The sequence below is a fragment of the Lissotriton helveticus genome, chromosome 4_1, assembly GCF_964261635.1.
Source record: "Lissotriton helveticus chromosome 4_1, aLisHel1.1, whole genome shotgun sequence".
Taxonomy (NCBI): domain Eukaryota; kingdom Metazoa; phylum Chordata; class Amphibia; order Caudata; family Salamandridae; genus Lissotriton; species Lissotriton helveticus.
The window spans coordinates 656,332,399-656,350,314 of NC_136063.1; the positions used below are offsets into that span (position 1 = coordinate 656,332,399).

Sequence of the window (17,916 nt, forward strand, 5' to 3'; positions counted from 1 at the left end):
GTTAATCAATTAAAATATAATTGGGAATTAATTTTAATTAATTGATTAATTGATAATTATGTTAGTTTTAGTAATGTATTTTCTGTAGCGGGTTGTGGGTTTATAGGGGAATAGGGTGGGAAGTAATTTAATTATAATTAATTAAATATGTTAATTTATTTATTGGTATTTATTTTGAATTAATTGTTAATTAATTATTAATTGGTAATGAATTAAAATATAATTGGTAATTAATTTTAATTAATTGATTAATTGATAAATATGTTAATTTCTAGTAATTTATTTTCTGTAGCGGGTTGTGGGTTTATAGGGGAATAGGGTTGGAAGTTAATTATAAATAATTAAATATGTTAATTTATTTATTTGTATTTATTTTGAATTAATTGTTAATTAATTATTAATTGGTAATGAATTAAAATATAATGGGTAATTAATTTCTAATTAATTTAATTGATAATTATGTTAATTGTATTAATTTATTTTCTGTAGTGGGTTGTGGGTTTATAGGGGAATAGGGTGGGAAGTAATTGAATTGTAAGTAATTAAATTTTTTAATTATTTTTTAGATCTAATTTTTAATTCTTTTTTAATTGTTAATTAAGTTATTGTTAATTAGTAAATATTTTGTATTAGTAGGTAATTATTTTTAATAATTAATTTTCATTTGTATTTTTAATTGATTAGTTAATTTATTATATAAAAGTGTTAATTATTTTAATTAATTTGTAATTGGTATTCATATTTATTTTATTTCTATTTATATATGAAGTATTTACTTTCCCTACTGTTGCACTCACTGGAGTGGGAATAGTAATTTTTACCCTCCTGCTATCCAACGCTTTCCCTACTGTTGCACTCACTGGAGTGGGAATAGTAATTTTTACCCCTACGCTATCTAACACTTTCCCTACTGTTGCACTCTTTGGAGTGGGAATAGTAATTTTTACCCCTACGCTATCCAACGGTTTCCCTACTGTTGCACTCACTGGAGTGGGAATAGTAATTTTTACCCTTACGCTATCCAACGCTTTCCCTACTGTTGCACTCTCTGGAGTGGGAATAGTAATTTTTACCCTCCCGCTTTCCAATGCTTTCCCTACTGTTGCACTCACTGGCGTGGGAATAGTAATTTTTACTGCTACGCTATCCAATGTTTTTTCTACCGTTGCACTCACTGGAGTGGTAATAGTAAATCTAACCCTCTCGCTATCTTATGGTAATTATATTGTATATTTTTAATTAATACTATGATTATATATATAAATATATATATATATATATATATATTCACTGAAAAAACCATAGGTTATAGACCATATATAGTTAGGAATTAGCATTTACAAAACCTTGAAAATTCACTGAAAAAACCATAGGTTATAGACCATATATAGTTAGGAATTAGCATTTAAAAAACCTTATTTTACTCACACAAAACCATTGAAATTCCATATATAGTTAGTTGCACTAACTATATATCGCGCACCCGCAATCCACTGCTGATCATGTCACATATTACATCATTCATGACATGGTCAGTGACATCACTGATGACATCACTGATGACATCTCAAATGACATCACTGATGAGATCACTGATGACGTCATCCAGTGACTGTATAATTCTGTAAAGTTAAAATATGTCTTACATATTGAAGAATGAATGGATGTATAAGTGTCTTGATGAAGGATTTAGTAGGGGCATGGCTGACTGTATGAGTGACTGATTAAATGTGTCTCACTGAGTGCATGGGTTAGTGACTAAACTGTCTTAATTTGTGCATCATTATGTCTGTTGTTCTGTAAACTGCTGCATGTGTTGATCATTAGCTATATGATTAACTGTATGGGTTATTGATTGGTTGCCCAAGCATTTGTATGGGAGACTGAGTGTGTGTGTGGGTGGCTGGGAGGTGTATGACTCTCTGCATAGATGTGTGAGCAGTTGATTGACTGGATGTATGGGTTCAAAAGTGCATGTGGAAACAGCTGTATGGGCGGTTGACTGTGTGCATGAGTGTATTGGTGAGTGAATGGATATCTCAGTGCTACATGTCAAAGTAAGTACATATGTAAAACACAGTACATGTGAGAGTTACCATATATAAATAACTGTGCATAAGAGCCAGTGAATGTGTGAGTGGCTGTATGGATCATTGTGAACTTGTATCCAGGATTGTATAAGTGAGTAAATATGTTTTAGTATATGTTTGAATAAGTAAGGTGTGTATAACTGTATAGTTGAGGAAATGGAGGTGTGATTGATTCTTTGCATGACTGACTAAGTGTCTGAGTAACTCCATGGATGAGTGACAGTCTATGAGTGTCTGTTTACACTGAGTGTATCTAAGGTTATATTAGAGTCTGAAGAGGTTTATCGTATTATCACATGAATGATGTCATCAGTGATGTGATCAGTAATGTCAAATGAGATGTCATCAGTGATGTCATCAGTGATGTCATTTGAGATGTCATCAGTGATGTCATCAGTGATGTCATTTGAGATGTCATCAGTGATGTCATCAGTGATGTCATTTGAGATGTCATCAGTGATGTCATCAGTGATGTCACTGACCATGTCATGAATGATGTAATATGTGACATGATCAGCAGTGGATTGCGGGTGCGCGATATATAGTTAGTGCAACTAACTATATATGGAATTTCAATGGTTTTGTGTGAGTAAAATAAGGTTTTTTAAATGCTAATTCCTAACTATATATGGTCTATAACCTATGGTTTTTTCAGTGAATTTTCAAGGTTTTGTAAATGCTAATTCCTAACTATATATGGTCTATAACCTATGGTTTTTTCAGTGAATTTTCAAGGTTTTGTAAATGCTAATTCCTAACTATATATGGTCCATAACCTATGGTTTTTTCTGTGAATTTCATTGGTTTTTTAACAGCTAATATCTGTAGCTGTAAAATGTATTCTTCTTTAAATCCAAAAATATATTTTATATGTTTATGAATAATTTTTTTTTTAAATATTTTTTTTTCTTCGTTCCCGCTTCGCAAATCGGGAAGCTTCCCGTTAGCTGACCTTGATGCCGCGAAATAGACCGCGAGCCGGTAAACGTTTCTTTACCGCAAGTGCCGCGTTACAAAACAACATCGTGACGCCTCCCGTCCGCATGACGTTTCACGTTGTCGCGTGATACGTCATATGACGTACTACGTTAGCGAACTGGTACGCGAAGCGAGTCGCAAAGCGCAGGTTTCTGGAAGCAAACCGGGAGGCCCTGCAAAGCGCTTAACGTAAACACAGCAAGTCATGTGACTTGGTAATAACACTTTTCATTGGTTCATTTCACTTTTGGTTTCCTAATGATGTAAGACAAGGTCATATAATCTAAAATGAACACTTTTGATTGGTTGAGAACTCTTGTTTTTCCCAAATGATGAAAATCCCTCCTTCTTTCCTCACTCTGACTTTCATCATTGTGAGAGAAAGACCCTTTGTGATCACTGAGCAATGGCTTCTTTAGTAGCTTCAGCTGGTGCTTCCCCACCACCTCCACCACATCCAAGGAAGAGTGGACCACCTGCTCAAGTTATAATTCAACAAGAAGAAGAAGAAGAGGAACAGGAGGACGAGCACGAAGAGAGGCAGTTTTTGCCTGAGCAGCCCAGGACGTCCCACCGGAAAGAAAACTTCATTTGGCAATTTTTTAAAATTCCCAAAGGTCAGAAAAAAGTAAATGCAAGATACGTAACTTGCCTTATATGTCAAGATAGACTGTCCAGAGGGACCGACAAAAAATACAGTTTCGGAAACTACACAATGCATCGCCATATGACTAGGTGGCATCCTAACAACTACAGTGCTGCACAGTTTCGGAACGACCTAGATAATCTCCCTATTATGGCCAGAAGATCTGTTGTACCGGAAGTAACGGGACCAGAGGGCAGGGAGATGGTGCCAAATATACAAATGAGATTTGGTGATGTAAAACACATCTGCGCATTTTGCGATGGATTCATTTCCTACGGACAAAAAAGCATCACTCTGATCAACAGAGCTATTGACTATCATATGCAAGTTTGTACGAAACGCCCAAAATAATAAATACTTCTTTTTTTTGTTTTGTTGCTCCTGTTGAGCCCTTTACAATGAATCGTTTTCATTGCCCCCTCCAAGAAAAACCCCAAAAAATATAAAACTGTTCCGAAAAATTCAAAAACAGTAAAAAAATGTTCAGAAAAATAAAAAAAAAAGTTCTTTTCAGAACTACCTCCCCGTTATTAAAAAATTGGTACAATATTTGGAACTGTGCCAACCTCTATTTCTCTTAGTTCGCTTCCCAGTTCGCTCGCCGGTACACGAACCGGAAGCGAACCAAAAACAGTAAGTATAAGGGAAGGAAACAGACACTTATGTTAAAAGAAAGACAGCTATAGGGGAGTAAACTAGAGATACTATTACCCGTAATCCACTGCTGATGATGTCACATATTACATCATTCATGACATGCTCAGTGACATCATCAGCAGAGGATTGCGGGTTTTTTGGCAACATGCCTTATCCACGGTTTAATAACGCTGCCTTTTGCTTTATATAAGTTTTCAAATTGTATGAAATATATACCAATAGGTCGTTATGAACCTTTAGGTAGTGCTTTTCTTCATGAGGTCTGGTCGCTTCCATACACATACAGATGTTTCAAAGATGATCAAGAAGTTTATCTGAATGGAGAGGAATGCACTGAGACGCCAGATCATTCACTAATGTGTAGGCACATACAGTTACACGGTTCATGCAACAAACACCGACCAAATATGGCTTGCGTGTTGCAAGGCACGCCAGTTCCTGCTATCATCCCCACGTTCAAGTTGTTGGAAAATGGTAGTTATTTGATGCTCAATAATGAAGATTGTTCTGAGTTAATTAAAAGTATTCCTTTTATCGTAACAGTAAGTGAACGGGTTATTTGCTGCAGAAATGTTCTATTTCCTCCCACACATGAACATAGGGAGTTTTCAATCTGGCCACAAATACCAACCTTGGGACACGTTTCAACGGCATGGCAAGAATAAGAGCTCTTTTGTCTCAGAGAGAGGTGGCCTTGAGTTCGGCCCGTGAAACTTTCGTACTTCACATAGCGAACACCCGTACAGAGGTGCACACCCTTTTCAATTAAGATTTGCCTTTCAATTTCAGCAACATGTTTCCGACTATCTTTAACGCATCCTCCACAAAGTCCCTGGCGCACTTTTTTAAAGTTGTTACCAGTGGTCTCGTGACTTCATTTGAGAAAATCTTTGGAGTCATCCCTGCTTCCTTTCATTCTATTTTCTGCACTCTGGTTCGTGGATTGGCATTTTTACTTGCATTACCAGCGGACGCTCTTGTGCTTTTTTACATTTTTAAATATGGATGTCCCTCCTATGCAACCTCCCACCCTGCAGCTGCTGACACTGTTCCGCAATCGCATGCTAGAATATTATGGCACAATGCCGTTGGCGATATTAAGCACGGCATATGGATTATCTTTTCGATTCTCCTACTTCACCTGTGTCCAGCCTGTATTTCACTGCCTGACCTGTGATTTCGATTGGGCCATTGATTTGTGTCTCTGCGGACCGGTTTCTCCTGACGTCGACTTTAATCAGCTGATGACTCCTATCATTACTCACGAGTTGGTTTGTCCTGGCGAAAGGATTATGGCTGTGGCATTGATGCATGGACTACTTGGTCCCTGGAATTTACTGGCGGCAGCACAGTCTTTCTTGGAACAGAGCTTTCTTGAAAACCCACCGAGCTGTCCTCTGATGGTGATAGAGGATCCGGTGCTGGGAGAGCACGTATGTTCTTTTCCGCTTTTAAATTGGATGGCTGAACTGTTTTCGGATGAAGACGGTGACTTCCTATTGGAGGCTGTTGCAGCTTATTTTGCATACACAGTTATGTCATAGACCTTTTTCATGTTTGATATGCTGAGTACTAGCATTTCATTGACAATTCATTGACTTATTTGTCAAGTTTTTATTATTTACCTTGCCTATTGGCTTAAGACTCGATAAAGTACTTGGCTGTTTTATTTTTCTTTAGCATTAAATTTTCCTAGTTTTTAATGCTTTACCTTGCGGACCGTCCACATATAAACTTGCAATCTGCTCTCATGAGATGGCACTTCTATTATCTTATTCAGTTTGTTTCCGGATCATGAGGAGGTGTCATCTAGGTCCTGGATATCTTTACACCGTGTTAAGTTAGCATGGGCTCATTACCGGTTTAAACGCCATTTTTCCTTTTTTGCAACTTCTGCACACGACACTTAGTTGTTGCTTTAGCTTTCCACCTAGTAGTTCATCGTGGTTTACATGAGAATAATATGTTATTGGTCTACTATCTGCTTTACTTGTTAAACTATATCTGTACAGCGAGTGCTAAAGTTTCAAGAACAACACGATACAGAATTGTTATGAGGTCTGATCTCCACGACTTCATACTCATAACATAAGTGCAACTTCTGCCAATTCTGGGCATGAGGCGGGTTTTATATTGCTTAGCCGAACACACATACACAACAGTTGATGCGGTTCACATGAAGAGAGAGCTGGTGTATGCTGATGTGATTCCTTCAAATCTAAGACACTAAAGTATGGGCACGCCCTAAACCAACACAAAGAGACCTTCTTAGCAAATAATATAATATGTGTATTAGGGAGGGTGAGATATAAGCAGCCGCGGGCCGTGGAGGGAGTTACGATGGGGCAGGGAGGCGGGGAGGGGGAGAAGCAGGGTGGAGCCCTCTCTACCTTGCCCCTCCCCCTCCCCGCCTCCCTGCCCCACCGTAACTCCCTCCACGGCCCGCGGCTGCTTATAAGTGTTGCTAACTCTTATTCATTTACAGCATGTTAACATACTGTCACCATTCGCTTTTTATGTACTAGTAACTATGCTGGTAATTTTGCTACTGATAATATGTGTACTTGTATTCTCCACCCTGCTTCTCCCCCTCCCCGCCTCCCTGCCTCACCGTAACTCCCTCCACGGCCCGCGGCTGCTTATAAGTGTTGCTAACTCTTATTCATTTACAGCATGTTAACATACTATCACCATTCACTTTTTATGTACTAGTAACTATGCTGGTAATTTTGCTACTGATAATATGTGTACTTTTATTATCTAAGGTACTACGCCTGAGAAGACGGCATTAGTAAATAAACATTTCAAATACACATCTGTTCTTCTTAACTCCATGTTCTGGTTTCTAAGAAATCTATAACGACCGACTGTTCATGAGTTCCACGTATTCTGAGGTACTATAAGTTCATATTCTGGATTGTCTAAACATTGAGAGTTTGTTATATCCAATGTGACACTGTACCTAGCTTGCTAAGGAGTTTTTGATTACTAACGTGAGTTTTGGGACACCCTAATTCGCCGAGGTTCCAATCCTCTGTCCACAGTTCTGTGTGAGAACAGAAACCCTGCGACAGGGGCACCCCCAACCCTTGCTGGAGCTTCATCACACTTGCGATACAACTCCAGCAATGCGCCACCTTTACGGCACAGATACATCACGCATCTGTGCTGTTTTTGCCCCATGATGCGCCGCATTGTAAATGCAGCACACCATAGGTGACGGAACAGCGGCACAGAATGACTAACACATCCCTGGTGATGCGCCAGTCATCATAAATGTATCCCTATGCTTCTTATCTTGTTAGAGATGAACCGCCATATGTATCATCAAAGTTTTTTGCATTTCCTAAATAGCGAACTTTAAGGAATAAATAGCGATTCTTTACCATTCCTAGTTTGCGATGAGCTATTTGCTAATTAGCCGAATGTAGCCCAATGAAGCCCAATGTAGCCCAATGTAGCCCAAAGATGGCCGCCAGACACACAAAAAAACAAATGTAGCCCAAATATCAGCCAGATGTAGCCCAACTATAGCCCAGTGACAGAATGACCAATCAGCTTCGCAAACCTCCGTTACGCGAAGCGGAGCGCTGTTACAGATATATATCTTTTTTTGAACGTTAATTTCTCAAAATCCACTGGAGCACATATATTGAGACCTAGCAAAGGCACATCGGGCTACCAGTCCCTAATATTTTGCCAAGTTTCGTGCAAATCCATTCAGCCGTTCGATTATTATTATTATTTATTTTTTTTGCCCCGCGGGGCCCTTTTAAAACCTCCACATCAAACCTAGGGGGTCAGCGAGGATCTACTATGCCCCCTTATAGTTATTTCCCCCTTTGTTTTGACCTCCTCTTGTCTCTCGATCCTACCGAGAGACAAGATGGCGGCCGCTACGGACTGTTTGGAATGTTGACAGACGCCGGAGAACCAATCAGCTTCGCTTCACAAAGCTCCGTTGCGCGAAAAGTCCGCGAACCAGAGCGCTGCCCGGTCCGCTGTTACAGATATATATCTTTTTTTAAACGTTAATTTCTCAAAATCCACTGGAGCACATATATTGAGACCTACAAAAGGCACATCGGGCTACCAGTCCCTACAATTTTGCCAAGTTTCGTGCAAATCCATTCAGCCGTTCGGGCTAAAAGTGAGGCCAACCGCCCTATGGAAATTAACATGGGAAAAACGCGTTTTGGGACCCCCCTTTTTTCTCGGCCCCCCCTTGACGAACCCCCCCAAAATTTTCAGGGGCTGCTCAGAAACAAAATGTGCCATTTTCCTGAAAATTTCAGCCAATTCCGTCCACAAACGCCAAAGTTATTAGACATAGAATTTTCAAAAATCCCATAGAGAAAAAATCCTAACTATATATACCTACTGGCGACCGCCAGTAGGTAATATATATATATATATAAATATATATATTATATATATATATATATATATATATATATATTTATATATATATATATATGTATAATTATTATTTTTTATATTAATTATTTATTAATTTTAATGTTATTTAAGTATTTTAAGTATGTTTAAGTTAGTTATATTTATTATTTCACTAATTTTAAATTACTTTTAACTATTTAAAAAATTCGATATTTTGACTAGCTATATGTTTTACAACAATATTTTGTATTCGATATTTTTGTACTTACCTGTTTGGAGATAGGAAGTCGATATTTTGCCATTCTATATTTTTTACTCGATATTTTTGTAGTTCTATATTTTTGCCATCGATATTGTTTCCGTGATCCTCAGCAAACAGTTGCAGTAACAACTGTTCAAAGTTAAGCTAAGAAATTAGTCACAGCAGCAGTAGCCATAACCGTTAAAGAAAATAGACACCCACAAAGTTGAAGGTGACTGGAATCACTGTCAGCAGTAGCTCACAGCTAATAGGGCAAAAGTGCTAGTTGAAAAAGGGACTGTCTAAGAAGAGTAGCCTAGACCAGTCTGGGCAGCACTGACTTAATTCTAACTAAGAATATATATATTATAAAACACAAAAACATTTGGCTGCATTCACAAACAATTTCCCTAAATTAAGAGAGCACTGCAATGGTATGCACAAGAGGAACGATTGATAAAGATTGCAAAGGTGTTTTGGATAGATTTGAATACATTTTTTTACATTGTAGTACCTGTTGATGTTTGGGCTGAATGTAAGACTGCGGTACAATGGCCGAAAGAGGAACCTGTGAGGGAGACTAGGGCATATGCACCATCTCCTATAGTGATGGAGAAATATGATAGAGTGATCACTTTTGTAAGAGCCACCGGGAGATTTGGATTGGATAAAAATGAAAGGAACTGCCCAAAAGCCGAAAAAAACTGTAAATGAATACTATAAACAATTATTACAAGTGTTTCAACAACACAGTGGATGAGAATTTCCTGAGGAAAAGGATATGGCGATTTTTGTGTCACAATTTGTTTTATGACTGAAGCCACATCGCAGGGCTGAGCACTAAGATTTAAAGCCCGGAATGGGCTTCGTTCATTAATTTGTTCACCATTTGCATATTCCAAGAAACATGGCTACTTGACTCCCAACATTTTGTTGGGTTTTTAAACTATAACGTCCCCGCAGAAATAAGTGAAAGAGGGTGACCCTCGGGAGGTCTAACAATTTGTGTTAAGCAGGATCTAGAAACTATTGTAAAAGTGCTCCAGACGAACCATAAAGATATACAGATTGTAACACTTAAATTTAAACAGGCTAAACCTATTGATATTTACAATGTGTATGCCAGGAGCACAGGGGGGAAGAAATGAGGTACTTTTGCTGCCCTTGAAGATCTTATTGATAAATACTCCGCACAATCCCATATAATTGTTGTGGGAGATTTTAACACAACTTTCGAACCATTGTCAAATGGCGAGTGTAACCTAACAGAGGAGCAGGACAAGCAGAGGGGGGTGCCCAAACTAGAGCTGGAGCCAGTGAAGAGGTGGACAGACCTAGCGATCCAGATTAACTCTATTTGCCTAAGCAAAGGATTAAGAGCGGCCAACGGTAGGACCCCAAAGGATAAGGCGGGTGCTATCACCTTTAAGAGCGGTCCCAGAGGAAGCAGAATTGACTACATATTAGTCAACCTTGAAATGTGGAACCATCTAGAGGATATCATGGTCATTGATCGTCTCGAGAGTGATCATAATCCTCTATGTATGGTTCTGTCATATTGGAAAGCGCCCATAGCTCCTGAGGGTCTGAGTGACGAATCCCCCCAAAATGTTGTCCTTACAAATGACATGCGCCACTTATAGTGGGCCAAAGTTGCTGAATGTCAGGCAAACATTGATTTTATTCTAAATAAGCTGGAACAAGCGACTAGGGAGTTGAGCGCCTGTACCAATACCGAAGCCACAGTAGTAGACAGAGAAAATGGCATCAAAGTACACGAAAACCTGTTCTCTCAACTAAAAAGTTTATTTGTTAAATCGAGCAAGCTAAATAAAGCCCTAACTAATAATTCTCCTTGTTGGTACACTAATGAATGTAGAAAAGCATGTTTAAATCTAGGGCAGGCCATTAAAACAGGATCTAGTACCAGCGTGCGCCTGGCAAGGGGTGTTTACAAAACAACTATACTAAAATCCAAGCGTGCTTGGGATGAAAAGAAGTGGGGTGAGCTTAAGGAGGCTAGGTCAACTAAGAACTCCAAGCAATTCTGGAATCTGCTAAAATGGGGATTTGAAGGCCGACCCGAAAAACCACAAAATTGGGTAGCTCAAGATGATTGGGTGGCCTATTTTCAGCCCCAATATGCTAAAGGCATGGAACCATGCCTAGAACACATAGGAGGGGTTATATACACTCCTTGGTTGGAAGATGCGTTTACTAGTGGAGATATTGAACGTGCTTTAGACTCTGTCATACCTGGGAGAGCGCCGGGAATAGACGGCGTCCCAGCAGACATCTTTTTATATGACAGAGAACTTTGGGGGAGGTACATATTATTACTGGCAAATATAATAGCAAAAGGAGCACCCATTCCAGAATCCTGGAATGGGGCGGAAATAATCCCAGTTTCCAAAAAGGGCGACAAGTCACTCCCTGGTAATTACCGCCCAATTAGTCTGATCGATACCATCCAGAAGATCTTTGGCAGACTAGTATTAAATAAGGTCCAGGAGTGAGAGGGCGAGATGAACATTCTATCCAACCTTCAAGCAGGATTTAGAGCCTGTATAAGTACAGGCGACCAAGTATTGCATTTTGCTATGCTCTACTGGAAGACTGTCCAATTAGGTGGGGGTAGCTTATATGCTGCTTTCATTGATTTGAGGGCAGAGTTTGATATTGTGCCGCGCTCAAACCTGTATTTAAATTTAACAAGGGGAACCCACTTAGTGGCTTTGGACCATGGGTATCAACTATTTCAAAAGAACAAAGGTCCTCAGCTTAGAACAATTTAAAAAAAGAATAAGATAACATAAAGACCACAATCGGACGATATGTACAATTCTTCTTCTACCCAGCCGGGCAAAGAATTTATTTTAGGAATGTTTGACAGGGAGTCAATTCAAATATTACAATATCATATCAAACATAATAGTGTTTGAAGTAAGACACAAGCCTGTGCCGTACTCATCGAGATAAAGAGAAGTTGTGAAAAAGGGTGCAGGAGAAAGAATAGTTTACATCAGGCAAAGGAAGAGTTGAGCAAAACAATGGTACTGCTTTCGGATTTAGATTTGCAGTATTCCCTTTAGTAGATCATACAATAATAATTCACAATACTAGAAATGTATGTCTACATAACAGTGTCGACGGCGTTTCGATCCTATGCTCTATAATAAAAGGATCATCATCAGGACTTAATATGTGCCCGGAATAACATAGAACAATCAAGCCTGTAAGGAAAAACAGGAGAAAACAGAGAGGCAAAAAAATATATATTTTTAGAACGCTACTCTGTGTTTTAGCATATAAGAGGTCAACTTAGTCACACTCTAAAAAACATGCAATTCGGAATCGCAGTGCGGTGACGGTGTTTTCAATGCTGACGGTGATCTATTCCGTAAGTTGTGGCTGGGATGTGCCTATTTCGTGAAAGGTAGTCATTTCTGTGAGAGTGAAGAAATGACCATTTGTGTTTGTAACAGTTATTCAGTCGGAGTAAATAAGGTGTGAGACAGTAGTGGAGGAGTGCAAGTCTTACAATTATTAGGCGTGGGAATGGCTAGAATAAAAATGACTCGCCGACGTACCCAGGGGCGGGTTTGAAGAGGCACTTTCAGTAGTTACTGAACTCAATGCGGGGGTACACTGGGGGCGTTTGCAATGTGCTTCAGGAGGCTGTAAAAGAATGGTCGTTATAGGTGACTCGATCAAGCCCACATCCGTGCTCATTTCTAGCCAGATATCAGTTACTGGCTCTTACCAGTATATTCTCAGTGTCCTGGGATGGCTGCCCAGTCTGGAGTGCTCGATTGGAGGCAATTTATGAGGGAACGATCTGTTGGGGAGAAGTTGCGCGATATTAACAAGAGGCGAAAGTAATAAATTGTGTCAAGGGGTGGAAGCGGGAGCTTGCTCACCTCGGAATGAGATAAGGTAATCCGTACACGCATCAGATAGCTAAGTGAAGTTCAGTGAGCGCCTTGATTGGCGTTCTCACCCGGTTAACAGGGGCTCCGTAGCAGCGGTCGGAAGAATACACGATCCGCTATGGTTGAAAAAGGGGAGAATGAAATTAAGGTTGCCCACATGTATGCCGTGTTCTAGTTACGAACTAGGGCAGGGGCAGAGTCTTACCTCGCACTGGGCAGGATGACGGTGCATCTGTTCGCGCAAACGTTGTTGCATCCAAGTTGGGAGGAGTAGACTCAGGGCTTTGAAGGAGTGAGGTCATGTGACGTTAGTCATGTGATCGTTCGCGAATTATGGCCGCCATATTGGAGTGGTGTTTTGGCGCTCTCAGTGCGTGTCTAGGGGGTGAACATGCATTTATACCGATCTATAACAGTAACATTCGCCTGACACAGTGTAATGAATATTGAGTGGTTACGAACGTTTAGAAAGGCGCTTGGCAATTTCAACCAGTAGATTGTGGTGGCCATATTGGAGTGGTGGGGGAGTGAATTTCGGCGCTTTGGGTACGTGCCTGGCAGGTGAGCAAGCAAGCATGCAGTTTCAACAACATAAACCTGCAAAGGCACAATATTATATACAGAATGGGTATGTACATCCATGCATGTTTTTAGCAGAAGCCTGGCGAATATTTGCACTACCAGTTTTGTTGCGTTACAGTCAGAGCAGATTGGTCCAGTCCTCACTCCTATTCAGACCAGTCCTGATAGTGTTGAATTGGATGATGGACTTAAGTTCCTCTCTGTTCATAATTTGAGCCAAATTCCCACCTCTTTGTGGGAGTTTGATGGATTTCAAGATGGTCCACTTGATGTCATCAGCTGTGTGGTTCATCTCTGCGAAGTGTTCCACCATGGGAGCATTCGGCGTGTTGCATCTTATCCTACTCCGATGTTGGCTGATTCGTGTCTTGGCCTTTTGAACTGTCTGACCTATATACATTTTATTGCATGGGCAGAAAATCGCGTATACAACATTGCAGGTGTTACAGTTTGTGAACGATTTCATATCGAAATTTACACCATTGTGACTGATATTCCTGGTCTCAATTGTGAAATCACAGACAATACAGTGTCCACATTTGACATGACCCCTCAATGGTGGCATCCCCCACGTTGAATCAAGAGTGGTACGGGGAGTGGGGGTTGGTAGGGCTGCCCTCACCAGATGGTCTTTCAGATTCTTACTTTTTCTAAATGCGAAAAGGGGTCTCTGCAGGGTAAGGACTCCAGCATTTATGGTGGGCCAGTGCTTCAGGATTGATTTTCTAATTTTGTTAGACACGGGGCAAAATGTGGTCACACATGCAATTCTGTCTTTGTTTTCTTTTGGCTTTGGTGTCAGTAGGGCATCCCTTGGACAGTACCACGCCCTTTTTGAGGCTGTTTTAACTATTCTTCTCGGATAGCCACGCATTTTCAATTTATTTGATAGGATTTTGGCCTCCCTGAAGTAGTCAGTTTTGTTGGAGCAATTACGCCTTATTCGGAGGAACTGCGAATAGGGTAATGAGTCTTTTAATGCTCTCGGATGACAGCTCTTGTAACTGAGCAGAGTGTTACGCTCAGTTGGTTTCCTGAAAAGGCGCGTGAGTAATTCGCCTTCATGATGGTATATTGACAGGTCAAGAAACGCTATTTGTGATTTGTCATGGGTCATGGTGAAAGTTAAATCCGCACAATTGTTATTTAACCAGTGAAGAAACAGGTTCAGTGCATCAATGTCATGGTTCCAGATTAGAAAAATGTCGTCTATGTAACGACGCCAAATGCAAATTCCTGCAAAGAATGGATTGCTGTTGTGTAAGATGACACCAGTCTCTAGGGCATCCATGAATAGAATGGCTAGGTTGGGGGCAAAAATGGCCCCCATGGATGTCCCCTTGATCTGCTGGTAGTATGAGCCTTCAAACGAGAAAAAGTTCTTTGAGAGACATACTTCAAGGAGTTGAAGAATAAACAGGCTTGGGACCCTGTGTGGACGGGGTCGTGTGTCTAGGATTTTTTGAATCACCAATAAGGCAGCTGTTTGCGGGATATTGGTGTAAAGAGACTCTACATCTAGGGTGCACAATGTATTAATGGCAGGATTGAAGGGATGATGCTCTATCAGATTGATCATTGCCATGCTGTCCCTAACGTAGCAAGCAGTGTTGGGAACAAATTCTTTGATGAAGAAATCCACGTACGCCCCTAGTGGTTCCAAGATCGACCCACAGGCTGACACAATGGGTCTACCCGGTGGGTGGTCAATGTTCTTGTGAACTTTGGGTAGGGTGTAGATTACAGGTATGCGTGGACTTTTTACATTCAGGAAGCTATATTCCTTTTTGCTAATGAACCCCTCATTTCTAGCCATGGTGGTAATTTCCATAATGGTGGCTTGGATCTCCTTGGTAGGGTTCCCTGGGAGGCGTTGGTAGTGGTCAGTGTTGCCAAGTTGTCTGAGAACCTCTGTTTTATATGCATCGATGTCTTGGAGGACAATCCCGCCTCCCTTATCCGCACTTTTGATTACTAGTGCCGGGTTTAGTTTTAATGTATCAATTGCTTCTTTTTCTGATTTGGAGATATTGTATGGTATGTAGAGTTTCTTTTTCTCTAGTTCTACCAGATCATTTATGACCAGGTTCTCAAAGGTCATAATTTCTGCGGGGATCATACTGGCAGTAGGTAAGAATGCTGAGGGGGGGTGAAAGGGGGTATTAGAGCTATTCACAGGTGAGGGGTGTAGCTGAAAAAAGGCTTTAAGGCGGATAAGCCTGAAGAATTTCAGTAATTCCGCCTGTAGGTCCATAAAGTTTGGACGAACAGTTGGTACGAATGAGAGACCCTTTTTAAGGAGTTCTAATTCTGGGCCACACAAATTGTGTTGAGACAAGTTGAAGATGGGGATTACCTCAGTTGGAGGTTCAATACTCAGCGCACCAACTACCATTGGTAGAAATTGTTGCGGGTCTTCCGCTCGCCGTGCGCGTTGAACCAACGCTGTGTTTTCTTCACCCTCCCTCCTCGGGGGGTGTTCGATTGGCCTCGAGATAAAAAATTTGATTGTGCCCCACCACCTCGCTCAAACCTGTGGCTCCTTTTAAATAATATGGGTATGCCTCCTGCTCTCCTCTCCCTAATCATTACATTACACTAACGCAACTTTGCTCAGATAAGATGGGGCCCTCCTGGAAGTGTTACTAACCAGTTTCCAGTAGAGAGGGGGGTGCGCCAAGGCTGCGAGTTAGCCCCGACCCTGTTTTCTCTGTATATCAACAATGTGACAAAAGTCTTGATCGAAGCAAATATCGATGCTCCAACCCTAGCAGGTGTGAAGGTACCAATTTTAATGTTTGCTGATGATTGCCTTATCATTTCCAAGACCCCAAGTGGTCTCCAAAAAGTACTAGAGATTTTTGAAACTTTTTGCACCAACCACGGGCTGGAAATAAATGTTTTAAAATAAAAGTTCATGTCTTTTAACCAACACAAGTCATACAGGGGAAAAATACTCATGAATAACTTACCCTTGGAGCAAGTCAAATCATTCAGCTATCTGGGTGTTACCATCCAGCATGATCTGCGATGGAACGAACAGATAGACTTAGCAACGCTCAAGCACCGGCAACTGGCTGGGGCACTGAATAAAGAACATGCCAAGTCTCTGACAAAGCCAGTGGCCCCGGCCATTACCGTTTACAATGCAAAGGCGGTGAGCGCTGCACTCTATGGTGTAGAAAGTTGGGGGTTTGGGAACCTAAATAAGCTGACAGGCTCTGAAAACAGGTTTTTACACAATCTTGTTAATCTACCACAGAGCACCCCCATGGGCCCCATTTTTCAGGACGTGGGTATGAGACCAATTGAAATTATTGCAAACCTCCACCCAGTATTATACTGGAGGCGTTTATGGTCAACACCCGAACTGAAAACATTCGCCATGGAGCTCATGGACATAATTAAAAGTGATGTCTTCCATCAGGTCAAATGGCTCTCTGGAATTGGAGCGATTCTCAGAGAGCTGGGCTTGCTGGAGGTATGGGAGGATGCGATTAATGCCACGTTGCCGTCAAAAAAGGTAATCAAGGGTTTTTATTGGGGATTGATATCCTCTAGAGCTTTTAGGACCACTGCTCCACTTTCACTCACAGGGGTCTTTATGGAGTTCAAGGATGAGACTCTACTTGAGCCATTCTGGGACGACATAACAAAGCCACTGGATAGGAAGCTCTATTTTCAATTAAGAATTGGCAGTTTTCCAGTTAGAGCGTTCACATCCAGGTGGTCAAGTGGAGGAAATGCCTCATGTCCATGTTGCTTGGATCCCCTGGAATCAATTGGCCATCTACTCTTTGGGTGCTCTGCCTAATCCGCTCCATGTAGAGTTTGGTTGCGACCAATGTGAAAATTGCTGGGCACAAGGAGTGGAGTAGTGGCCACTAGAATTATTTGTACAAGTGCTAACCCTCTAGTGTATACAGCTGTGGCTACATTTCTAGGTTGGTCATGGAATACTAGAAGCAAAAGGATGAAGGGATAAGTCATTGAATGTCTATTTTTGACTACCTGATGTATATAAGTGTATTGTAATTATTTTAACTGTCATGAATTTCACTTTTACTATTATTTTAATGTATTTCATTCTTATTTAATGAATGAATTTTATTGTTACGCTTTTATGACAATCGTCGAATAAAGCTTGTTTGACCTGACCTGACTGAAGCCACAGATCTGTATGCATGTAACATAAAATGTGATCTTTTGGCAGAAAAAGTTACTTAATGAAATCTTGAGTTTTGCTAAATATTGCATTGAAGAGTTAGAAATGAAGCAGAAAAAGATCAAGGTGAAGTTTATGTTGGCACAAATGATGTTAGCTCAGAATGGTTCTCAGAATCCTTTTGCAAGAAGGATTTAACGTGTCTCACGGTAGAGGTGTTCTTGTGG

The 17,916-nt window shown here is 40.5% G+C and overlaps 2 protein-coding genes across 2 annotated transcripts in view; both read right to left on the reverse strand.

Moving 5' to 3' along the window:
- LOC144828042 (lipoxygenase homology domain-containing protein 1-like) overlaps positions 1-17,916 on the reverse strand; it is a 224,298-nt gene that overhangs the window by 151,298 nt on the left and 55,084 nt on the right. The gene's annotated exons all lie outside the window — the stretch shown is intronic.
- The window catches only part of RP1 (RP1 axonemal microtubule associated), a 1,491,030-nt gene continuing 1,486,076 nt past the window's right edge, over positions 12,963-17,916 (reverse strand). The window contains exons 42-43 of the mRNA XM_078686181.1: positions 15,290-15,663; positions 12,963-13,058 (exon numbers count right to left, since the gene is read on the reverse strand). Coding sequence (XP_078542307.1) covers positions 12,963-13,058; positions 15,290-15,663 — 470 coding nt within the window. The remainder of the gene's footprint in view (positions 13,059-15,289; positions 15,664-17,916) is intronic.